At 39.4% G+C, this 25751-nt stretch overlaps 1 protein-coding gene and 1 pseudogene across 6 annotated transcripts; both read right to left on the bottom strand.

The window, feature by feature from the left end:
- Positions 1–1460: 1460 nt before the first annotated feature.
- On the bottom strand, positions 1461–21283 carry FAM221A (family with sequence similarity 221 member A; the record flags this gene model as incomplete). 5 transcript variants are annotated; one of them, XM_084229183.1, is made up of 7 exons in its annotated part: positions 1461–1529; positions 5943–6025; positions 8154–8261; positions 12319–12525; positions 14331–14521; positions 17512–17685; positions 21219–21283. In XM_084229183.1, the coding sequence occupies 7 exons, from the start codon at positions 21281–21283 to the stop codon at positions 1461–1463; spliced, it is 897 nt and encodes a 298-aa protein (XP_084085309.1). The 5 variants fall into 5 exon arrangements, with proteins under 5 accessions (XP_084085309.1, XP_084085310.1, XP_084085311.1 ...); XM_084229184.1 differs by having other exon boundaries at positions 5943–6022; XM_084229185.1 differs by lacking the exon at positions 8154–8261.
- Positions 21284–23375: 2092 nt separating this feature from the next.
- LOC311168637 (ribosome biogenesis protein NSA2 homolog) lies at positions 23376–24198 on the bottom strand (annotated as a pseudogene). The gene has a single exon. The product of its transcript is annotated as a ribosome biogenesis protein NSA2 homolog (transcript).
- Positions 24199–25751: the final 1553 nt, after the last annotated feature.

Raw genomic sequence — 25751 nt, 5'->3', positions numbered from 1 at the left:
CCCCAAATCTCTGGGCTGCACAGCATGATACAGCGGGGTTCCAATCCCAAGACACAGCGTCAGAGGATCCATAGGGAAAAGCCAATAGTCATGACATGATCCCAAGACAAAGTGCCATCAAATGACTTCCATATGAAGCTGCCAGAAGCCTGCTTAAAAGTGTTTCACACTGGGCCTCCCTGGTGGCGCAGCGGTTGAGCGCTGGGTTGCGAAGCTGACCACGGCCTCTGCAGCGCCGGTTCGATCCCCAGCTGCTCCCCGGCCACCAGAGGAGGGTGCCACATGGCGCGCAGACCTCTCCTGCCGCCCGCTGCTCCCCTCAGCAGTGTACTTCGGTCCTTCTGCCTGCTCTGCTCCCCGCTCTGGCTCTGGTGAATTCTCTCACCCTCCCACGCTTCTGACTGTACCCAGTGCTTGTATAAATAAATCTTTAAAAAAAAAAAAAAGTGTTTCACAGTAGTACAGGAGTAAGAGGTAGGACCAAGAGGATTTGAAGTGGCATACAAGAATTATATATACCATGCATACTGTAGGGTAAGTAAAGTATCAGGCTTTTCTGCCCTCCCACCACTAGGATTGATGATGGATCCCTGCAGTTCTGAATGCATGCCTGATGGTGGGCACCTGGTGTAGGGTGTGGGCATGCATAGGTGGATACACCTGGGCTGAGAGACTGGGCTTAGAAGGGTGGTGTCAGCAGACAAGGACGCCAGCAGAGCTTGAGACAACGAGAGTGAAAAAGACCACAAGGAAAACGAGAGCAAGAGAACGAAAGGAGCAGAGAAGCAAAGGCCACAGGAGAACTTGGAGAGCCCAGAAAGAGTGAAGACTTGCTGGGGGCTGGGAGGCCTGTCAGCCTCCCGGACCCCCAGCACCCCTGCCTGCTGTGTGCGTGGTAAATCCCAATAAAAGCCTGCAAAAGCCACCCGAGGGCTCCAGGACTCCTCCTTTACCCGTCTGTTCCATCCCCTCCTGCCGCTACAAATACTTAAGAAAACAACTTTAAAAATCACATACCACTAGAAGACGGTTATACAATTTTAAAATAGTTTATTTAGAAACATAAGCCAACATTACAAAGTTTGAAAAACAAAAAGTTAAGGATCTTAACTATTTTGAATGAAAAAATGTGGTCAATGTACATTTGTTCAAAATCCTTAATAACATCTTAAATTTTTAAAATACAGATTATAGCCTGAAATTATAATAGACTAAAAGTCACCTGTATTTCAGGTTTTAACTCATGAAAATAACCTCATTTTTAGTAGAAATAAAAAGTATATACAAATTTGTAAATCATAAATTGACAAAAATAATACAAGGTATTTTCACTTATTTAAATAAAGAAACAACCAAAAAGATTTTACCCAGTAAAAGGAGTAATTTGAGAGAAAACAAGCTATATTTAAATAAACACAAAAAACACATGTGGAAGATGGTTTCAATTTCCCCAGGAGTCTTCATGAAGGTTTTGTAGTTGATGGTAATGGTGCTTTTCCTTTCCGTTTAGCAGCCTTTTCCATTTTTATCTGTAAGTTTAAATTATTTGTTGATATAATTTATAAAGCATTCTAAAGAAAAGTTGCACATACATCATAGATTAATGTGTTATTTATTGCCACCATTTCACAATTATTTAGCCGTTATTAAGCTGTTAAATACTAAAGCCAAAATTAATGGCTGAAGGGACCTATTTGCATATTTTAAATGTGATTTTATTTAAACTTTACAGAAACATTTTAATAACAATAACATACAATGAATATTGCCTTAGGCCTCCCTGGTGGCGCAGGCAGTTAAGCGCTGCACTGTAAAGCTGTCCACAGCCTCTGCAGCGCGGGTTCCATCCCAGCCGCCCGGGGAGAAACCTACATGGCGCAGCAGACCTCTCCTGTCTCGCCCACTGCTCCCCTCAGCAGTGTATTTCATCAGTCTGCCTGTGCTGTTCCCCGCTCTGTCTCTGGTGAATCCTCTCACCCTCCCGCACATCTGGCCTGTACCCCAGTTCTTGTATAAATAAATAAATCTTTTTAAAAAAATGAATATTGCCTTACAGAAAATGAGTCAATTAAAAAGTAAAGTTTAACTGTCTAATCTAAAATCCAGTCTGTACACATTCCCTACAGAGTTACAGTATACAACTAATCTACCTGAAATATCTCTGGAACTTGAACTGCTTTATAGACTGAGTCCCATAATTTTCATTTCCACATTCCTACAGTTAGCATACTGAAGGTCTTCCTTCTCTATTGTAACTGAAACAAAGAAGCAGCTCATGTTCCCTAACAAGTAGCCTTCTGACCTTTCAGAAACATAAAGTCTTTTCAATGGGATAAAACACAGCAAGGTACATAAAAACTCATCTGACTCTTACTCACTCATGTTCACACACACACATACCAATTTCCAAAGGCAGCACCACTGCCTTAACTCTGCAAGAGGAGGAGACAGAAAAGGTGGGAGAGAAGTGAGGCCTCCTACTTCTAATGTGACAGGGTAATATCAAGAAACCAGGAGGAAACTGGTCAAGCCAGTCTACCCAATCTCATCCAATTTCAAAATACTTCCCAATAAAAAAATTAGATGATTCTAATCTGTATCTTCCCCATTTTTTCCTCTCAAAATCCTGAGTTGATTAGGAACCTCATATAAAGATTGAGGCACTTAATAAGTACTCAATAAACGCTAATCTCCTTCCCCTTCATTTAAGGTCAAATTTTAGATTTGTAGTAACATTAAAAAAAAAAGAGCAAAGACACTACACAAACAAAAGCCAAAGCAGCATTTGCTCAGATGGAATAGTACTTAGCAAATACATCCATCTACTGTCTAAAAAGCAAAGATACCTCCTCCTGCGCTTCCTTGTTTTTTCGTTGTTTGGTTGGTCAGTTTTTTCCAGTTTCCTGGACTGACAGTTCCTTGCATCTAATTGACCTTTGATAACTATTTCCTTAATTCTTTCTTGGGGAAAAGAGATCCACAGAAAAAAATAATTTGACTTGATACATAGAAAAGCATCTCTTCATTAATAATCCCTCTTGTTATGATTTCTAATTTCATACCATATGGTCAGAAAACTAGTTAGTAAACTATTTTACCACAAAGGCTTCAGTTTTCAAAGCTGACTCACACTAATCATAGATTCTCCCCCTCACCAAATGTTACTAATGATTAGCAAAGGATACCAGCAGAGACCAGATACAGAAGTTAGCACCCCACCTTCTTAAGGGGCCCTGAACCCATAAGACACAGCTTCCTAAACATCCCTTTTACCTCAATGGTACATGACTTGGTTATTGAATAAAGATGAATAATAATAATGTTAATGGTATTGTCAGCTCAAAGGTTTTTGTTGAAGTTTGAACTTTAATTTTTTGCTTTGTTTTGGGTTTTAAAGATTTGTTTTTATTTATTTATACATACTGGAACTGAGGTATAGGCCAGAAATATGTTGGGGTTGGGGGTGGTTTCACCAGAGCTAGAGTGGGGAGCAAAACAGGTGGATTGACTGAAATACATTGCTGAGGGGAGCGGCTGCGAGACAAGACGAGGTCTGCTGCACCATGTGAGTTAGCTCCCTGGCCAGGGATGGAACTCAGGCCACAGTGGCTGGTGATAGATTGATACCGTTGAGACTTTAACCCCTGCACCACAAGGGAGGCCCTGAACTGTAGTTTTCTTTTATTTTTTTAGATTTATTTATTTATACATGCACTGGGTACAGTCAGAAGCCGGGGAGGGTGAGAGAATTCACCAGAGCCAGAGCGGAGAGCAGAGCAGGCAGTAGGACCGAAGTACACTGCTGATGGAAGCAGCGGGCTGCAGGAGAGGTCTGTACGCCATGTGGGACCCTCCTCCGGTGGCCGGGGAGCAGCCAGGGATCGAACTGGCGCTGCAGAGGCTGCGGGCAGCTTCGCAACCCAGCGCTCAACCACTGTACCACCAGGGAGGCCCACCTGAACTGTAGTTTTCAAATTCCACTAATTCACAGGCTGGAGTTACAAACTATATCTTATAAATCCACAAATTCTATGTTTGTTTATAGGAAGCTATCTGAACACACCAGGCACGTCCTTTAAAACACTCACAAATAAAAACCTTCCATTATCTCCCCACAAGAAAAAACCTTTGGCATGTTTTAAAGGCAGTCACCACTACCCGGCCTTCTAGAGGGGGAAGAGAAGAAGAACTCAGTGCCCTCATAAGCCTCTGAGGAAAAATTAAAATTTACTCAAGAGTGTGTGTTCCAAGACTAGAGACTGATTTGATTAAAGTCTATCCTTGATAATGCTGCAAAAGTAGCCCTCTTTCGTCACTCTGACCATTTCAACTCCCTCTCCTTGATCTTACTACTACCTCTTTCCTTACACCAGCTTTCCAAAAGAACGTCTTTTTTTTTTTTTTAATAGAGGCATGTTTTACTTATTTATTTATTTGTTTGTTTGTTTTTGTTTATACATGCACTGGGTACAGTCAGAAGCACGGGAGGGTGAGAGAATTCACCAGAGCCAGAGCGGGGAGCAGAGCAGGCAGAAGGACCAAAGTACACTGCTGAGGGGAGCAGTGGGCGACAGGAGAGGGCTGCGCGCCATGTGGGACCCTCCTCTGGTGGCCAGGGAGCAACCAGGGATCGAACCGGCGCTGCAAAGGCCACGGGCAGCTTCACAACCCAGCGCTCAACCGCTGCACCACCGGGGAGGCCCCCAAAAGAACTTCTTATTCTGCCCAGTACGGTAACCACTAGGCATATATGGCTACTAAGCACTTGAATATGGCTAGTATGAATGAGAAAATAAATTTTAAATTTTGACTATTTAAATTTAGACTTACAGGGGTACATATGACAAATGACTACAGTGCAGATAATAGGGCATTTCTATCACTGCAGAAAGTTGCAGAGATTTAACTAGTTCTGCCTTAAGTCAAATCCAGGTTTCTCCCCTTCTACTTCAAAATTCATCAGGGAAGTCAAACTAATCTCTCTGTCCCCTACTCACTTCTTCTGCTATGTAATGATTTCTTTTTTCCTACATCTTTAGTTATTCAACAAATAACTAAAGCACTTGTTATGGAGGATGCAACAAAAAGTGACAAGAGTGTCTCTACTTTCATGGCACTTAGTATCCACTTGGAGAGATTATAAATGCCCACAAGGCAACATTAAAATAATAGTAAGGAAAGCACTATGGGGAATGTACCATGTGGCTGGAATGCCACCTCTAGACTTGATAAAACCAACATTATTTTGCAATAAACAAACACTGAACTATAAAACTCTCACATATGAAAAACATCAGAAGTGTAAGTACTTGACATGCATGAAAGCAAATATCAATCAAATCTGTGTTTATCTTTTCAATTTTCAACAAATATTGATTGATATAAACATTTTTCAGTATTCCATAAATATTATGTACAAGGCACTGTGTTTAGTTCTAGGGAAACTACAAAGAAGAATAGAGTGCTATGCTTATCCCCAAGACATTTTTAGTGTAAAGAACTGATGAAAATTATCATCACAGAGAGCAGGGAAATAAGAATATAGAATGCAGCTGTTGAGTCCTGGAAACTGTTAAAATACTTCATTGGATAAATGGAAAGCTACTGGATAATTTTAACTAGTGTCTGATACATCTAGAAGAGGAAGAAATTCTACATATAATTTATAAGTCTCCTGATAACTAATTTTTTTTTTTGCTGACAATTTTCTTTGTATAATTACTCAATCTTTATGACCCATAAAGTAGCCAATGCATTGTTATTATTATTCATTAATCCTGTTTCTATCTGAATTGTTTTAAATAAGTCTCAAGGCCTAACACCAGCTATAACTAAAGGCGTTATGTTTTTTAATAGATGGTGCTCAATCAATATACAATTGATCTGCCGTGTCTCTATTACAATTAAATGCTTAACGTAAGCCGTTTTCCCCATAGACCTACCCTTTCCTGGTATCGTCTTTCAAAGAAAGCCATGTCATCCTCTCCTGGTCTCCTTAAGGAAGAAACTTGACTACTTGTACCTACTAAATGAGGAGGAAAAAAATCTAAGTAATATGTAGTTGTAAATTCTCCTGAAATAAACAACAGAAAGAAAATTTTCCAGTAATAACTTTTTTATTTTTCAAACAAGAAAAGTCCTAAGTTGATCGTAGTGATCCTACTACCTGATTCTTTTTCAGAAAGCAGAGCATTATTGAGACTAAAGTAATGTAATATTTATTAGCAAACATTCCCGAAATATTCAACTGGTTCTTATTAAATGTCATATAGCTATTTTATGCTAGAGCACATTTGGCTCTGTTCAATTACATTTTGTACTCTATAACTAAACTAGAAATCCACGTAACACTATACAGATAATACACAAAATTATAGAAGGTTTGTGATATGGTCAGAATATTTGTGTTCCCCCAAAGTTCATATGTTGAAATTCTAATACCTAATGTGGCAATTTAAGAAGATAGGGCCTTTGGGGGTGCTTAGGTCATGGGGATAGAGCTCTCATGAATGAAATTGGTGTCCTTATGAAAGAGATGTCACACAGATCCTACACCATGTGAGGACACAGTGAGAAGGCATCTACTAGAACAAGAAGAGAACCTGCTCTGGAACACAATCATGCTGGCGCCTGGGTCTTAAGACTTTCCCACCTTTAGAACCATGAGAAATAAATTTCTGTTGTTTATAAACCACCAAGTCTGTTGTATTTTGTTACAGCAGCCCAAAGAAGGAAAGTTTTGTATAGGTAACCATAGTGATGATATTACCAGCTTCTTTTTTTTTTTTTTTCAACTATCAACTAAAAGGAATTTAAAAGTGCTTCAGGAAAGAAAACCTGGCTTCTTTGTACATACACCAAGAAGAACCCAGTTCCATGGAAAAGTTACCCTTCATTTCAGTAGAATATCTTAGTTGAGCCCGTTCATATCAAAAATAGACTATCAACAAATGCATATTCTAGTTTTTAAAGTATATGAATTCTCTCTCAACCAGGAACATACAATATCACATAACTCCAGAGAATCACCAGAGTACAACCAGACTGTGTCAACCATCCCTTATAAAGGCCTTGTTGAGAAAAACAGGAAAAATGCTTACATTATGTGCTATCTAGTCATTTGTCTGGAACTCTGGGTCTTCATCTAATCACATTGGACCATTTGAGCTAAGACTCTTGCAGACTCATCTTCATTGATTTATATTTTTGTGGCATATTACCATTTGAATGATAAAATGGTATGTTACCACATTTATCAAAGGTGCCTATCAGAAATGAGCAGCAATCAGAAATGTTGCATATGATGAAAAAAAGGTTTCTAAGGACCTTGGCCACTGCATCATTGAAGGTCATATAGACACACTTAAAATTCAGCATTGGTATAACTTTAGCACTAAGAACCCATGTTTCCTCCTTTATAACAATGAATAGAGTTACTGATCATACCTTTCTTTGTGCCTTGGTTGTCACTACACTAGGTCAACACCAAAGTTTAAGGAAGTAATTATATCAACTTTGAAAGGTGACACAATCATGTCCTTTTCCTTGATTTTGATTTCTTCTATCCATATTTTATCATTCCTTCATTGTTTGTTGTTTTTGTAAGCAGCCTTTTAATTAAAAAAGTCAAAATACAGGAAAAGGTTGTATAAAATGTACAAAAAAACTATTGTATCAAAGAAATTCCCATTTTAAAATACTAAATACTTAATATATTATGTAAATTCCTTCTTGAGTGTCTTTATTTTTATTTTCAATAAAGGATATAGAACACTTATACTTAAAAATTAACTCTTAATTTTTATGTATAATTTATAAAATGATAAGACTTGCCAAATTGTAATTATCATTGAATTTCATCTTTTTTTAGAAAAGTCTAAAGGGCCAAAGCAATTAATCCACTAGGGGGCTCTCTTATTCAAACATCAAAGCAGCAACATGGCCAGAATAAGGTTTTAAAACTTCAAATTATGGGTTGTTAAAATTCTCAGATTTAGCAATTTTTTCCAAAAAAAAAAAAAATAAGTGACTTGCTTTTTCTCAGTTCTGGTCAAAAAATGATAATCAAATTGTTATAACGGGGGAGGAGAAATGCCTAGCCTTGCATTCTCATTTACTACATTCAAAAATATTTCTCAATTTTATTTTATTACCATCTGTTAATGTTTCAGGAGAAGAACTAGAGGATGCTTGAAATGCCTTGAGAAATGGATGGTCTGTGGCTGTAACTGGAGAGTCTAAAAATTCAACAGAAGGTGCACCTAAGAACAAAACATAATAAAAATGAAAATTAATCTCGAGTGAGGTGGAAGAAAAAAAAAGAAAAAATTAAATCTTGATTTTAAGAATACAAGTAAGTTATTTCTAATGTAAAATAAACCAGAACATCAACAGAATCATTAGAAAAAAATCCTTTCTGTAAAAGAAAATTTTCATTTAGTTTTATCTCATTATAAAAAAGGCAAATTACATTTCTCAGAGATCTTTTTCACAGGAAAAAAAATGTATTATGCACAAACGAAATGTATTTCAGCAAAGTGGTACAAAACCTCAATAGAGAAACAGAACTATCAAAAACAAGATATTTATATACAATAAGGAACTTCAAATTGAAGAGTACAATAAAATGAGATACCATCTTACACCAGTGAGAATGGCACACATTAAGAAAACAGACAACAACAAATGTTGGCAGGGATGTGGAAAATAAGGAACTCTCCTACACTGCTGGTGGGAATGCAAACTGGTCCAACCACTATGGAAAGCCATGTGGAGGGTCCTCAAACTATTAAAAATGGAGCTTCCATATGACCCAGCAATTCCACTCCTAGGGATCTACCCAAAGGACACAAAAACATTAATTCAAAAAGATACCTATGTTCATTGCAGCACTATTTATAATAGGTAAGATATGGAAACAACCCAAATGCCCAAAAATAGATGACTGGATCAAGAAGATGTGGAATATATATACAGTGGAATACTATTCAGCAATCAAAAAAGATAAACTCATGCCATTTGCAGCAACATGGATGGAGCTAGAAGGGATCATGCTCAGTGAAATAAGCCAGAAGGAAAAGGAAAAATATTGAATGGTTTCATTTATAGGAGGACTGTATGGGAACCAAATAAGGGATCAGGGAGAAAAAATAACAATAATAGTCACAATAATAAAATAACAAAACTAGCAGGCAGCCATGGATAAGAGACATTCTGCAATGGAAGGGGAAGAAAATGAATCAGGACAGGGGAGAGAAGAGCACGGGGACTATGGTGATGGTTCATGGGTGAACTGGTGGTGGGAATTTTATGGGGACTACACAGTGACATAAAAGATGTAAATAAAAATTTTTTTAAAAGAGTAGTATTTTTATTCTTCACTGGGAAACCTAAAAACCATATGTTAATAATAAAAAACTTGTGCTTCCGCAAAATGAGAAAACATTAACACCCCAAACCACAAACAGCTGCTGCAGACATTGACTTTTTTGGTTCACAAAAGGAAGGACGCTACAGAGAAAAGTACAACTTTTTATACTTTTTTATGCTCTATCTGCTTCATAAAACCATTACCTCTCCCACATCCCTATTCTCATACCATGAGCAGAGGAAGGAAATAAACGTTTAGTCCTATTTGGTTTCAAAAGTCCTATCTTGGGCCTCCCCTGGTGGCGCAGCGGTTGAGTGCTGGGCTGCGAAGCTACCCATGGCCTCTGCAGCGTCGGTTCGATCCCCGGCCACCAGGCGAGGTTCCCACATGGCACGGCAGACCTCTCCGGCCGCGCCCGCTGCTCCCCTCAGCAGTGTACTTCAGTCCTTCTGCCTGTTATGCTCTCTGCTCTGGCTCTGGTGAATTCTCTCACCCTCCTGTGCTTCTGACTGTGCCCAGTGCTTGTATAAATAAATTTAAAAAAAAAACAAACAAACAAAAGTCCTATCTTATAACATAAACATGTTAGGATAAATGCTCCATCTTTTAGATTCTGGCCCCCACTCCATACCCAGTTCCTCTCTCATGCAGCTTGTGGGAAAAATAGCAGAAGGGGGCTCAGGTTCTGTACCATTCTGGTGTCCAATTATCTCAAATGTTCATGCCTGGCCTAAGTTATAATTTAGTCTCTCAATTTTGTAGGGCCTGGTAGTCTCACACTTGCTCTCAGTAAAAGTACAGATTCCCCCTGAGGTCCGCCACTCCCTCTGTTGAATTCCCTAGTTCAGGGGACATACATCCTGTTCTACTCTGGAATCACCCTTTCCCCTTAATGTGACAAATGCTATGGCAGGGCCACTGCCTCAAAAAAATCTTCCTATAAATCAATGAAAAAAGATAAAAACATAAAAATCAGCAAAGTATATGAACAGACAATACACAGAAAGTAAAATTCACCATTTTACTTTACTCATCTCACCAATAATCAGAAAAATCAAACTGCAACAATAGAAACATTTCCACACATCATACTGGCAAAAAAATAAGTTTAATAATATCAGCTATCAGCATAAATATGATGAAGTAGATAAGCTAAAACATCACTAGAGGAAATACAAACAGAGTACTGCATTTTTTGAGGGCACATGGCAGAATGTATTAAAATTTCACATGTGCACACACATCAGTCCAACAATTCTACTTTTCTATATCATTGAAAAACTTATCATTTTTCAATATACAATACTGAAAAGGAAATACACAAGGAAGTAAGTTCAAGGATTTTGGAGCTAGGATTATTTTTAGTAGTAAAAAAATGGAAATAATCTCAATGCCATAAACAAGGAAATGGTTTAGATAAACTGATTTATCTACAGTTTGGAACAGTATGCTGCAATTAAAAGGAATTACATAGATTTGTGTGTATTAACGTAACGGGCCTTCAAAATTGTTTTAAGTTAAAAAGAAGTTGCAAAATGTAGGCTAAAGAAAATTCAGATCAATTGATGACAAGAAAGTACCCTCTGGGAGAGAATGTGGGGTAAAAAAAAGTGTTCAAGAGGGCCCTGCATTTCATTTTTATTGTTTGAATTCTCTACAACAAGAAAAATTAATGTATATTTTTATGTAATTTTTGCAACAAAAAAACTCTTTGTTTTCAAAAATGCACCAGACAGGGCCTCCCCGGTGGCACAGTGGTTGACCGCTGGGTTGCGAAGCTGCACGCAGCCTCTGCAGTGCCAGTTCGATCCCCGGCCGCCAGGCAAGGGTCCCACATGGCGCGCAGACCTCTCCTGCTGCCCGCTGCTTCCCTCAGCAGTATACTTCCACAATCTGCCTGTTCTGCTCTCCGCTCTGGCTCTGGTGAATTCTCTCACCCTCCCAGGCTTCTGACTGTACCCAGTGCTTGTATAAATAAATAAATAAATCTTTTTTTTTTTAATAGAGGCATGTTTTATTTATTTATTTATTTGTTTGTTTGTTTTGTTTATACATGCACTGGGTACAGTCAGAAGCGCGGGAGGGTGAGAGAATTCACCAGAGCCAGAGTGGGGAGCAGAGCAGGCAGAAGGACCGAAGTACACTGCTGAGGGGAGCAGCGGGCGGCAGGAGAGGTCTGCGCGCCATGTGGGACCCTCCTCAGGTGGCAGGGGAGCAGCCGGGGATCGAACCTCGAACCGGCACCAGAGAGGCTGCTGGCAGCTTCGCAACCCAGCGCTCAACCGCTGCGCCACCGAGGAGACCCAATAAATAAATCTTAAAAAAAAAAAATGCACCAGACAGCTTAAATATTTGAAGTACATCAAGCCATATTATTCTCCCTAATCCCACCCAACACTCAGGCAGATCAAGCTACCTTCAATAGTTTGAGATATATCTAATTTTTCCTTATATTACTTTAAACTTTTTAGATATGCAAGCAGATATATGTGTGTACATACATGTATGTGCACACCTATGTGAGTAGAATGTCATAAATCTACTGTGTATACACATGTGCATATGCACACATGAACATATATGCCTGTGTTTCCAAAATGAAATAGCAAAAATTGCACACAATAGGGTAGCGAATAAACTGTATCATATCAAGTAAAAGAAAAATTATTCAGTTATTGCAAAACAATGGATTGGGGATAGGGATTTGGATTGGATAGGGATTGGGATAGGAGTGATTTCTTTTTCTCTTTTATTTTCTACATTTCTATAATAACCATATATTGCAGACAGGCAATAAGACCTCTCCAAAAATATAAAAAACAAATGATAAAATGTGTTCTGGAAAAAAAAAAACATGAACATAAAATGGTAAACAAATATAAGGCTTCACCTTTGTTAGCACACATAAAAACAATATACATGATCACAGTTCACATATCATCACTTACCAATTCCACTGTCATCTAACCGCATGTAGCCTTCTGCTAGTGAGCTGAAGCCAGTTAATCCTCCCATTGCTGCATAGGGAACATCCTGTCCCACTGGTTTTCCCTGAGCCAGTCTTTCTTGCCTAGTTTCTACTATTGTGTCATGGGCATACGCAGGCTGACCACAAGCACATGTGAAGCAACTATGGAATCCTGAACACTTGGAACCTGAATCAAGATGTAAAGAGTTAAATGTTTTTAGATATAGGTACTGAGCCTTCTGCCCTAAAAACACTTATCTAGGCTAAAGTCATCTGAAGTCAAATCGTTCACCTCTGACCCCTATAACTCTCACCACCAGCCCCTGCTGCTCTTACTTATAGAAGATGCTGAAGTAGGAAGAGGGTAAGTAGCAGGAAAAAGTACTGGAGAAATCAACATGTACTTAACAAAATTGGGCTAACCACTGGAGAATTGAAAACGCATGCTCTGTCCTCAAATACTGAGTCAAAATCAGATGTGGGGACAGTTCTGCAGTCTGAACTTGGTGAGGAGATAGGTGGAGAACACCCTATGAGACAATCCCCCATAAAAGTCATATAAAAGGCTAATCCACAGACACAGAAGAGATGCAATGAAATATCGTTTAGCAATAAAAATGAAAGACGTACTAATACATGCTGCACTGTGGATGAATCATAAAAATATTACGCCAAGTGAAAGAAACCCATCACAAAAGAGCACATATTCTACGATTCTACTTATATGAAATGTCTAGAGTAGGCAAACCCATAGACAAAAAGTGGATTATTGGTTGCCTAGGGTTATGGGGACAAAGCAACATGGAATAATTGTCAATAGATAAAGAGTTTCTTTAGGGGGTGACAAAAATGTTCTAAAATGTATTGTGGTGATGGTTGCACAACTCTGTGAATATATCAAAAGCCATTAAAGTGTACTCTTGAAATGGATAAGCTGTGTAATCTTGGAATCCTATCTTAGTAAAGTTGTTATATTAAAAAAACAAGTCGTGTTGAAATAGTGGCCAGAATATACCACTGACAAAATTTTTACTCATTCAGACTTTTGAGAAATGTGAATAGGAACCAAGGCAAATAATAAATGTTTTATGCAACTACTTAAACAATGAAACATTCCTGCCACGTCATTAAAAAATGTTGTTATGGGGCCTCCCCGGTGGCACAGCGGTTGAGCGCTGAGTTGCGAAGCTGCCCACAGCCTCTGCAGCGCTGGTTCGATTCCCGGCTGCTGCCCGGCCACCGGAGGAGGGTCCCACATGGCACACTGGCTTCTCCTGCCACCCGCTGCTCCCCTCGGCAGTATACTTCGGTCCTTCTGCCTGCTCTGCTCCCCGCTTTGGCTCTGGTGAATTCTCTCACCCTCCCGCGCTTCTGACTGTACCCACTGCTTATATAAATAAATAAATCTTTAAAAAAAAAAAGTTGTTATAACCTATTTCATAGAATTTAGAATTGAAGGCCTCCCCAGTGGCGCAGCGGGTTGAGCGCAGCACTATGAAGCTGTCTGCAGCCTCTGCAATGTAGGTTCAATTTCCAGCTGGCCAGGGAGATTCCCACATGGTGCGGCAGACCTCTCCTGTCGTGCCTGCTGCTCCCCTCAGCAGTACTTTCAGTCTGTCTGCCTGTTCAGTTCCCCACTCTGTCTCTGGTGAATCCTCTCCCGTGCCTCTGGCCTGTACCCCAGCTATTGTATAAATAAAAAATAAATCTTTTTTAAAAAAATTGAATCAAATGATTTCCAATGATTCCTAAAATCCATTACTATTGGCTTAACTTAGTTTAACTACATGAGACCAAGGTTTATGATAGCAAAACATGCAAATAACTTTATGAATTTTCCACAAAAAATAAAAATTTTAAATGGTTATCCATTAAATTTTCCTCCGTTGTTTAATATGGACTCTACAGCTTAATAAAAATGGCACATAGGGTATATTACATATTCATTAAAGAAAAAGATTCTGTTTGTGTGTCGATATCAATGGAACTCACAGGCATTGCAAGCGAAGCCGGGGGCAGCGCTATGTTGATCCGCAAAGTGCTTGCATCTGCAGCGAATGGGCTGTGTGCCATTCAGAGGGACATAAACGTAAGCCCTGCACTGGCAGCCAGTCACTCGGCAAGGCAGACTAATGGGACGCTGCTGTGGAATTGTTTCAAAGTCAGTTTTATGTTGCTTATACCTAAAAAATAAAAGGAAAAGGAAAGGAAAACCAGAAATACAATGCAGGTACTGCCAAAAATTGCAATTTCTCTTTTATTAAGGAATATTATTTATTTTATTTCTGTTTCATTGTTCTTGTTTGTAAGGTGAAAACAAACTCCCCTGCAAATGGTATTTCTGTCAGCTATGCTGCTTCAGAGAAAATCTTCACTCTTAGATTTTTATCTATTTAAGAATTTTCACAGTAATATACCCCCCAAATTATATAATTCCTTTAAAATATCACTACAGAGTCTTTAATACAGAAGCATAACCTAAAACTATGGCAAGTGTTCAATAAATACATATTTAGTGTACAACAAATAAATATTAATGGAATTTATTTTAATACAATTTAACTTTTAACCTCCAAATAAATTATAAACATTTTAAGAGACAAAGCTCTTTGTTAAAACACTGCAATTTTCTTTTTTTTTTAAGATTTATTTATTTATTTATTTATGTTTATAAGAGCTGGGGTACAGGCCACAGATGCTGTGGGTGAGAGTTTTCACCAGAGACAGAGTGAGGAACAGAACAGGCAGATTGACTGAAATACACTGCTGAGGGGAGCAGTGTGTGAGACAGGAGAGGTCTGCTGTGCCATGTGGGTTGCTACCTGGCCAGCCGGGCATTGAACTCGTGCTGCAGAGGCTTCGGATTGCTTCACAATGCGGTGCTTAACCCCATGCGCTGCCAGGGAGACCCCTGCAAATTTCTTTAATAAGCCACTTACTTCCTGCTAATAAGGTGATATGCAGTAAAACAATATTAAATTTATAACTCTCAATATTAATCTAAGTAATAGATAATAAAATAACAATACCATTTTTCACTAAGCAAAAAGAGCTAAAGTTATTTTTAAAATGATACATAATTTGGGCCTCCCTGGTGGCACAAGGGGTTAAGACACAACCTACAAAGCTATCTGCAGCCTCCGCAGCATGAGTTCGATCCCTGGCCAGGGAGCTACCCACATGGCACAGCAACCTCTCCTGACTTGCCCACTGCTCCCCTCAGCAGTATATTTCGGTCAGTCTGCCTATTCTGTTCCCCACTGTGTTTCTGGTGAATCCTCTCACCCCCTGCATCTCTGGCCTATACCCCAGTTCTTCTATGCTAAATAAATAAATCTTTAAAAAAAAAACTAAACATAATTCACAATGCTGTCAAGAGTGTTATAAAAGAACCAATCCTGTTTAATGTTTCCAGAAACTTTAAAAAAATCTATCCTTTAACCCAGACAGTTCCTTTCTGGGGGGAAAAAAAAGAACTTTGTGAATAGCAATGGTATTAGTAACAGTACATACAACAGCAAAAAAGGGAAACATACACACACATACTAGTAAAGGAATAAAAACTAAAATACTAGACAACTTTTTTCAGCAGTGAAGCCCTTTCTTCAAGTTCAATCTTTTACAGAAACATAATACATAAAATATAAAAAGACAAAGCAAGACAAAGAGCCATAACTGGAATCCTTCTTCCCCTCACTGCCCTGATATCCCCAGACTACCTCACAGCTGTGAGTTACACACAGTGCACCCCACTGAATTAGCTAGCATATTAAGGAGGCATTTAAAATCCTGTTTATAATTACTACATAACAATGTGAAAACATTTCTGTCATTCTATCGTTTAAAACTGGTTAAATGTTTACACACACACATAAAATCATAAAATTAACAATTAAATTATTAATATAAAGAAAAAAATTACACAAATATAGTAAAATGTATCATCAGCAGCTGGCATTCAATAGTGAGTTTTCTTTGCTTTCTACACATTCCTTATTTCCCTTTATAACCATGTTTCACTTTTATAATGGCAGGGAAAAAATATAAAAAGAGATCTCACTGCACTGAGTTTTTATGAGAACTTTTCCAACAAAGTTGGGCTGAGTCAATTTTGAGGGTTAATCCCATGATATATACAAATAAGAAACTGGCACTAAATTCATAGCAGAGCAAGTTATAAAACTAACACAAATTGACCAAACTCCTCTTCAATTCAGGAAGATATCAATAAATCCCTCATCCTCCATTCCTCCAGTGTTTTCAGCAGGCGTTGCTAAAGAAATGTAAAGTCAATCTATACACATTACTCATCCTAGCAACTGCCTAACAACCTTTGGCAAACTCAAGTCTGTAAACAGCAACTACAAAGAGTTTCTCATGAAAGAGACCCAGAAACTATGCAAACAGGGCGGTTCTCCTTCTGCTGTTCCTTTGGAACAGCAGTTCAAGTTGTTACCTAAAAACACATAACCGGTTCAGTGGTTTTTTCCCCCACAAAGCAGTTTTGTCCTTCTGAGTTGTACAACTGTGATCTGTGACAGGAGTAAAATTTAAAGTATAACACAACGAACACAGTCCAATGCAAACCTCAGGTACAGGCTACACACACCAATGACTGGAACTTCATATATTTACTTTCCTCCATGTGCTTTTCTCGGAACATTTGTAATAAAACTCTATATGCTTATATCTTTGTTTAAAGAAAGGTATCCACCCAATATGTTTCTTAAAATACAGAGGGAGATTAGTTAAGTTTGAGGAGAAATGCTTCTATTTGTAGACTGGTTACCTGTTCAGTCAGGTCAATGCAAACAACTCTTAAAGCAGTTTTGCAGTCTGATGACCCAAGTTCTGCCTTGCCTAGTGGGGGACTCCCCAGTTGACTGCAAGGCCTCTGGCAAAGTCACAAGGGTACCAATATCTTTTTATCAATAGAAGAGACATTTAAAGTGATGGACTCCATAATGAGTTCTGCTAGAACATACAGAAATTTTTTTATTACAGCACAAAAAAATAAAACCTTTAGATAATTTCTAAAATATTATTTGAAGCACTATTTTAAAATGTTTCTCACTGGTCACAAATAATGTTATATATAGAAGGATGATATGCCCCCTCTCATACAGTTTCATATTTTCTAGTCATCAGAAAACTTGCCAGTAAAATATCTTACCTATGTGTACAAAAACACAGTGTCTCTGGACCCACAAGTTTACAATCCGTTCCAGTTGGTGATCGCCAGCTCACAAATAATCTGTTCTGTAAGCGCATAGGTAAAACTTTTCTTTTGTATTCTTCATATTCTTCAGGAGTAAAAAGTTTCCCTCCATCATCCTCACCAACAATTCTACCAAAGGAAAAAAAAAAGTTTAAAAAAAAAGTTATTTAATCCTGAGATAAACTTAAGATTTGAATATTTATTCTTCAAGTGAAAAATCTTAAATTCGGGCCTCCCCCGGTGGCGCAGTGGTTGAGCGCTGGGTTGCGAAGCTGCCTGCAGCCTCTGCAGCGCTGGTTCAATCCCCGGCCACTGGGTGAGGGTACCACATGGTGCGCAGACCTCTCCTGCCGCCCGCTGCTCCCCTCAGCAGTGTACTTCGGTCCTTCTGCCTGTTCTGTTCCCCCTCTGGCTCTGGTGAATTCTCTCACCCTCCCGTGCTTCTGACTGTACCCAGTGCTTGTATGAATAAATAAATAAATCTTTAAAAGAAAAAAGCTGACTTATAAAAAAAAAATCTTAAAATAAAAAAAGAAAAATCTTAAATTCTAAAATTAGACAACGCTTATACGAAAGAAAGGGCACTTAATCTTGATATGTTACTTTAGTCATATGGTAACAGTAAAATTATATATTCTTAGTAATAAAGCTTTGCTTCCCATATAAAATATTACAAAAAATAAAATCAACAAATTCATAACATTTGACATTACTAATTGAGGTTTACCAATGGTGGTTTACTACATATTCATCTCAACTTCTCCTTTCATTCTGAAGCACCATGCTCATTCTTTTCATTAATAGCTAGAACCTAAACTACTAAAAATGTTAACATTTTTCTCCATTAAATATAGCACTAGCAGCCTCCCCAGTGGCACAGCGGGTTGAGCACAGCACTGTGAAGCTGTCTGCAGCCTCTGCAGCATGGATTCGATTCCCGGCCCACCAGGGAGATTCCCACATGGCACAGCAGACCTCTGCTGTCTCACCTGCTGCTCCCTTCAGCAGTGTTTTCGGTCATCTGCCTATTCTGCTCCCCACTCTGTCTCTGGTGAATTCTCTCACCTTCCCGCGCCTCTGGCCTGTACCCCAGCTCTTGTATAAATAGAACTTTAAAATAAATAAATAAACAAATATAGCACTAAAATTTTTTAACATATTACTTCGTTAAAGATAGTACAAAACACATGACCACAAAAGACGGCAAAACTAATGTCCATACCTGACCCCAAACCTAGGCCAGGAGTTTAAATTAAGAGAGAATGGAGGGCCTCCCCGATGGCACAGTGGTTGAGCACTGGGCTGCGAAGCTGCCCATAGCCTCTGCAGCACCGGTTCGATCCCCGGCCACCGGGCGAGGGTCCCACATGGCGCGCAGACCTCTCCTACAGCCCGCTGCTCCCCTCAACAGTGTACTTCGTCACTCTGCCTGTTCTACTCTCCGCTCTGGCTCTGGTGAATTCTCTCACCCTCCTTCGCTTCTGACTGTACCCAGAATAAAATTAAATAAATAAATAAATAAATAAATCTTAAAAAAAAAGAGAGAGAATGGAAAGCGAAGGTCATTGGTTATGATGACAATGTTGCAAAGATGGCATTTTAGCAAAAAAAATATATTTTATTTTTGCTTTATGAAACTACACAAAACCACAAATATTCTTGGATCTATGCAAATACCCTAGAGTCTACACAAACTCAAGCCAATACCTGTGTGTTAAGTAGTCAGGTACATCAATGTTTAATTCCAGAAGTCAGACCTTTATGCAAAAACTTAAGTTATCTCTATTTCTTAGAAAATTAAGATTTGGCCTCCCTGGAGGTAGAAGAAGACAAAAGAATTTGTTCAAAATTGAAGAAACTTCTCTTTGAAAATATAGTCCTATGAAGGTCATGAAAAGTGCTGTTTGCAGAATGCTACATAATTACTTGTGCAATTCACAGCTTTTTTCAAACTTTTCAAACTTTCAAGCCTTCAGCAGATTCTTGTTCAGAAACTATAGTCTTCCTTATTTAAAAAATTTGGATACAAAAAGGGTATTTAATCCTGAGATAAACTTTGGACCATTTCAATTTAGGGAAGCTACCAAGAAGTACAAGTACTAGAAAAACCTTTAAATAAATGCAAATTGTTAAAGGATGGAACAGATTGTTTGAGTTCTAAACCAATGCCCCAGAAAACTTAATTGTATTTACAGAATCCCCTGTGGATCATTTTCAAATGCAGATTCACACTAAAAGTCCTGAGAATCTGAATTCCTAACAAGTTCCCAGGTGATTCCCACACCACTGGTCCATGGTTGCTACACTTTGAGTTGCAAGGTTCTAAACTTCCCTCCCAAATGCCTCCCACAAAAGCACCCAAATAAGGCTGACTCTGGGAAAACTTTGAGGAAGGACAGTTCCTAACCTAGATTCATCCTTCAGACCCTTTCACACACAGTCCTTTCATAACTAGCCACCCAAGTCCTATTTCTCCCATCTTTCCCAAATATCAATGTCAGTAAAGTTCCTGATAATCTCTTACTGAAACTTGTTCCAGGTTACTTATGCTTACAAAAGTAATTAATCACCAGGCCCTAATATTTTCTGGATCAAGCAAGACACAAATCTAAATATCTAAGTTACAGTTAACATTAGGATCCAGCAAGTGTTCCCAGGGAGAAAGCCCTGGCGACTTGGAGGCTAAAGGTGCTGGCTCTGCCCTGGGTGAGAGCTGGGTGGGAGCAGTTCTAGGCACAGGACACCTGGAGTTACCTGGATCTACCTGAACCTGGGATGAGGCCTGACCCATCAAGCTCTTGTCTCCCACTTTTTTGGCTGAGTGTTACCAGGACATTCTATGTGTTACCCAAACCTATGCCACCGTGACAAGAGGAATGCTGTTAGCTAGGGAACTGGAGTGCCCGAACACTCCTGGGTGATTTGGGGCGGTCACTTTTAAGCAGGGCAGTTAGTCCCTCTCAAGTTTCCCAAGTGGGGTCGTGACTGTCTCACTTCCCCTTAAACACATTCCCCTCTCCAACTTCGCGTCTACTAGCTTGTCCCTCTCCAGTAATTCCCCTTCGGCCAGTTCCCAACTGTCAAAAACCCTTACAAACTGAAAATGAACCCCTCGCCATAGGTGCGCAGCCTTGTCAGGATTCAAGGAAAGGGAATCCTGTCCCCAAACCAAAGGGGCGGCAGCATTTCCAATTTCAGGAGAGGAGTTTCTCCAGAAGCCCTAAAACCACACCAGTGGGTGCCTTTTTCCCAAACCAACGCCTCGGAGTTAGGTGCACCTTTGGCAGTTTACGACGTAACCTGCTACTAACATGCAAGTTCCATGTCTGCTTTTATAGGCCCCGAATATTTAATGTGTAATTCTTTAATGTCCACTTCAGGGGGGAAAAAAAATGGGTAACTCCAGAGTTAATAATCCATCTTGTCAGGGATGGGCGTGTTGGGGGGAGAGGGAGCTCTTAATTGGCCGCGGAAGAGAGCTATCATTACAGAACTGCACGTCATTACAATATTTAATGACAGAAAGAAGAAACTGAAAATCTAGGTAAGCTCCGCCAAAAGCCGGAGAAAGAACCCCGCGAGCCCGGCCAGGCCACAGCCGGGTCCCCAGCCGCCCACCCGCGATCCCCGGGGGAGCCGCACCCCACAGAGCCGCCCCTCACCTCCGGTATTCCAGGTACTCGTCGACGGCCGCCGCGCCTCCGGGAGGCAACGTCACCCGCTCCATGGTCGGCGGGGAAGCGCGAAGCGCCCGCGCCGCACGCCCGGAGCCGCCCAGCGAGCGAGCGGACCCCGGGGCAGCCAGAACCCGCCTCGGCCGGCCGCGCCCCCTCCCGCTCGCCTCGGGATTGGCTCGGCCCACGACCGCCCAACGGCGCGGGCCGCCTGCGCTTCCACCCTGCGGCCGCTGCGGGGCGCGCGAAACACCCTGCGGGCGGCCCCGCCCCACTGGGGATGCTATTTGCCTTCCCCGCTCGCCTCTCCCTTTGCTTACTGCAGGAGGGCTCCCGTGAAGCAGCCAGGGACGGGAGGGTACCTTCCTTGTCTATAACGGAGGCACAGAAAATGGCTTGTTTCTCTGTCCTGTGTGTTTCGCCGTTTTTGAGAAGGTTCTAGATAGTTTCAGAAACGCCATGCCAGCCGTGTTTGCAAAACTGGCAGTTTTTTAAAAACTGTGATAAACTCATGCAATTTGCAGCAACAAGGATGGAGCTGGAAGGGATCATGCTCAGCGAAATAAGCCAGAAAGAAAAAGAAAAATACCGGATGGTCTCACTCATAGCAGGAATCTAGAAAACCTAAATAAGGGACCAGGAAAAGGACTAATTATAATAAAGTAAAAATCAAAATCAACAAGCAACTATAAACTAGAGACATACTAGGGGGGAGGGGACGAGGGATTAGGGTCAAAATAAGGGGGGTGGGGAATATAACCAAAATGAAAATGCATACATGGTGCAAAAATGAAAAATGATGTAAAAAATATATAAAAGAAAAAAAGAAAAGTAACATGAAATACTACAATATTTTGCTCCTTCATTTATAAAACTTACAAAAGATACTAAAAAAAAAAGTGATATAAAACCAGTAGTTCAGGGCCTCCCCGGTGGCGCAGCGGTTGAGCGCTGGGTTGCGAAGCTTCCTGCAGCCTTTGCAGTGCAGGTTCGATCCCCGGTTGCTCCCGGTCACCGGAGGAGAGTCCCGCATGGCCCGCAGACCTCTCCTGCCGCCCGCTGCTCCCCTCAGCAGTGTACTTCGGTCCCTCTGCCTGTTCTGCTCCCCGCTCTGGCTCTGGTGAATTCTCTCACCCTCCCCGCGCTTCTGACTGTACCCAGTGCTTGTATAAATAAATAAGTAAATCTTTAAAAAACATTAAAAAAAAAAAAAACCCAGTAGTTCATCTATTGTACTTTAGGTGTTGCTAAAGTAACGTGGTATACAAAGGAAGAAAATCCAGGGAAACAAGTATAAACAATTTCCTTAAGATTTTTTTAAGCCTTTGGAAATATTCTTCACAAAATCTTAGAAATGTAAGTTGAATTACTATACAATTGGTAATTTGGACATAATCTTGTTGCACAACCTGAAAAAGGTGCAGGAAATCCATTCTTCTGTGGTCTGGCCTGAGCCAGAACATGATAGGACCTCTGCTTTAGCCTTTAACTTGTTTAGTTTAACCTGCTGTGACACATTCCTCAGGGCCACTGTAATGGGTTGTTTGAGGCTTGAGGAGATATTTTGTTCCTTATGAAGATGAAGATAACATCAAGGCCTGATGACCATCTGCAGGTCACTTTAAACTGATAACACAGAAAAGAGGATCTATTCCAGGAAATCATTGATAACCCTGCGGCTGACTTCCCCAGCTGGGTAGCTGGTAGAGTGCTGATGTACAATATACATTTAGTAAAGGTTCATTAAATTAGCACAAAGTAATATTCAAAAAAAAAATCACTGAGGACATAGTTTAAGTCTTACATACTTTAGTATAGTGCTAGTTCTGATTTCTCAGTTCTGCCTATTAAAATTTCACATTCCAAAATGGCATATAGCTTGTTGAATCTATTTCATTTTTCTTTTTTTCTATAACTGCTTTTTTAATTATTCAATTTTACGAATATCTAATACTAAGCAGACCCAAAAACAAATACTAGTTTGTAAAACTAAGCTATTTAAATTATTTTTGCAATAGAATGTATAGTTCTCTTGATGATGGCAGACATGTGGTTTGGTAGTATTCTGAAACATCATAGCAATGGTGGTTTTCCTGATTTTGTGTAGACTTCAAGAATTTTGCTTCAAGAATTATGAAACTGCTGTCAAACCAGTAAGACTGCATTTTTGCATCCTTCATTTTCAGAACTGTTGGTAACCTGGGCATATTTTCCCCAAATAACTTTGCCTCCTTGTGTCACAAGGCCCAACTTGATCATATACACTTCAGTGGTATACCTTTCCTAATAATATCCAAAGCTGTACATAGGAGGGCTGAGGGATTTTGGCCCTCAAAATTTTGGCAGGCAAAAGATGGCTTTTAGTTCATAGTGTGTTACATAGACCTTTTTGAAATGTAAATCCTTTGGTCTAATGTATCTTTCATATTGAGGTGGTTTTCTTGTATAGCTGTCTCCAACAGACTTTAGTGACCATGCTCTTCCACACTTTCTTCTTTCTCTTTGCTGTTTGAATAACTTTTAATACTTCTGTTTCTCCCTGGGCATGAACTTTGAGCAGAGGGGCTTTCCATTTTTCTGCCTCCTCTTTTGTTTTTGTTTAATCATATTGCAAACCATACTTTAGTTTGGGTCTGTCCATCTCTGTCCAGTAGATTTGTAGGCACTGCTACTTCTGCAGTCTTTTCATCATTCTCCTGTTTGTTCTTTCTCTTTTCATGTATCTTGATAGTCTTTTTCATTTGTATTTTCACAACATGGCGCTGTTTATGGTAGAGCTTAGCTTTCAGACCAATTATCTTTTTCACCTTTTTTGAACCTTCATAGGCCTCTTGAACTTCCTTCTTTCTTTTTTTCTCGTGATAGTCCAAACAATATCTATCCATACCATTATGGTGTAACTCAATACTTTCATTTTTTGGCTTTGTGACAGCCATATGGACACATGGATACAGCCTCATAGGCGCTAACAAACTTTATTTTCAGGTCTCAGGGGCCCACAAACTGCATGCAGCAGCAACCTGCGACACAAAAGGGCACTTCTGTTTCATTTTTCTAGTTACAGTTGAAGAGATGCTGTGACCAAGACTGAAATTAAAATGGAAAAGCAAATATATTCAAATAAGGAAAAGATACCCTTGCTTTTAAATTATTTCATTAGTATTTTTCGTTATCTTATACTTTTTTCATCTTACATTTTAAAATTAAAGTGTAAGTTAAAAATAGTTCTTTTTCAGACAAAACTAGCAGGCAAATTATAGATCTGAGACACACAGCAGGGAAGGAATGGAGGGATCAGAACAGGGAAGAGAAGAGCACAAGGGACTAGGGTGACGGTTGTAGGGGTAATGTTGTGGTAGAGATTTATGGGGGCTATGCCTGAGGGGAGAAATCAAATATTGTACAAAAATGAAAAACGATGTAAGAAAATTTTTTTATTTTTTTTTTAATTTTTAAAAAGTAAAGATTAAAAAGATGACATCAGCAAAAAAAAGAAAAGTCTTTTTCCTTTTTTGGTTCCTTTCTGTTTGGTTTTAGCTCTAAATAAAGAATGACGATTGCCTTCAAAAGTTTTTTTATAAACAGGTCAAGTTTGTTATAATTACCAGCACAAGAAAATTTAAGGGTATCCAAAGAATATCTTAGCACCTTGACGTGACCCAATTTGCTGGATGAGTAGTATACTAATATTATTAGACTAATTAAAAATTTTGAAAAATTCCTTTAAGAAACAGGATACTATTTAGTGGATCATAAAAAAAATTTCTGACTCTTAAGTCTTGATTTGTATTTTATTGCTATCTTGAATTCCTTATAAGCATCTCTAAAATGCCCTGTGTTACTAATTACACAAATATATAAAAGTTGATTAGTATAAGTTTATTTATTTTATCTTAATTCTTTTGAAATGGATAAAACAGTTATCTTACATGATTTTATAAAGTATCTGATTTCTTACATAGGGAATTTCATGTAGTTGATAATAAATTAAAGTTTATCTTACTCTTTATACCTTGGAAACCTGAACCTTATTGCAGGACAGTTCAATATTAAATGTGAAATAATGTATTGCATAATACATAGCCCTCTGTGCCACAAATTGTTACCTAATGTCTATTCTGTATCTTGCATTATATTAGGTGCTCAGGATATAGAGAGACAAATGAACAAAACAGAAAAGGCAATGATGATAAGCAGTATCAAGTAACAGGAAGCAGATTAAGAGGAATAGACAATAAAGGAGATGAGCTTTTATACCTATCAGGTAAATATCTCTAAAAACATAGGCAACAGGGCAGCATCCTGAAGGAACAATAGAGTAAGCCACGAGGACACTGAGAAAGAGTGCCCCAGGAGGACAAATCTGGAAGTGCAAACATCCTGAGGTAGAAGCGCATTTTGCTTTGTTTAAGCAAAGAGATCAGAGCTTTGGAATGGTGTGAGGAAGGGGGTGTGGGAAATGAGGTCAGGGAGGAAGTGGGGCCCAGTTCATAGGGCCTTATAGAGCCAAAGAAAGATGAT

This window comes from Talpa europaea, assembly GCF_964194135.1.
Source record: "Talpa europaea genome assembly, chromosome: 3".
NCBI lineage: Eukaryota > Metazoa > Chordata > Mammalia > Eulipotyphla > Talpidae > Talpa > Talpa europaea.
This window is presented reverse-complemented; position numbering and strand designations above follow the sequence as displayed.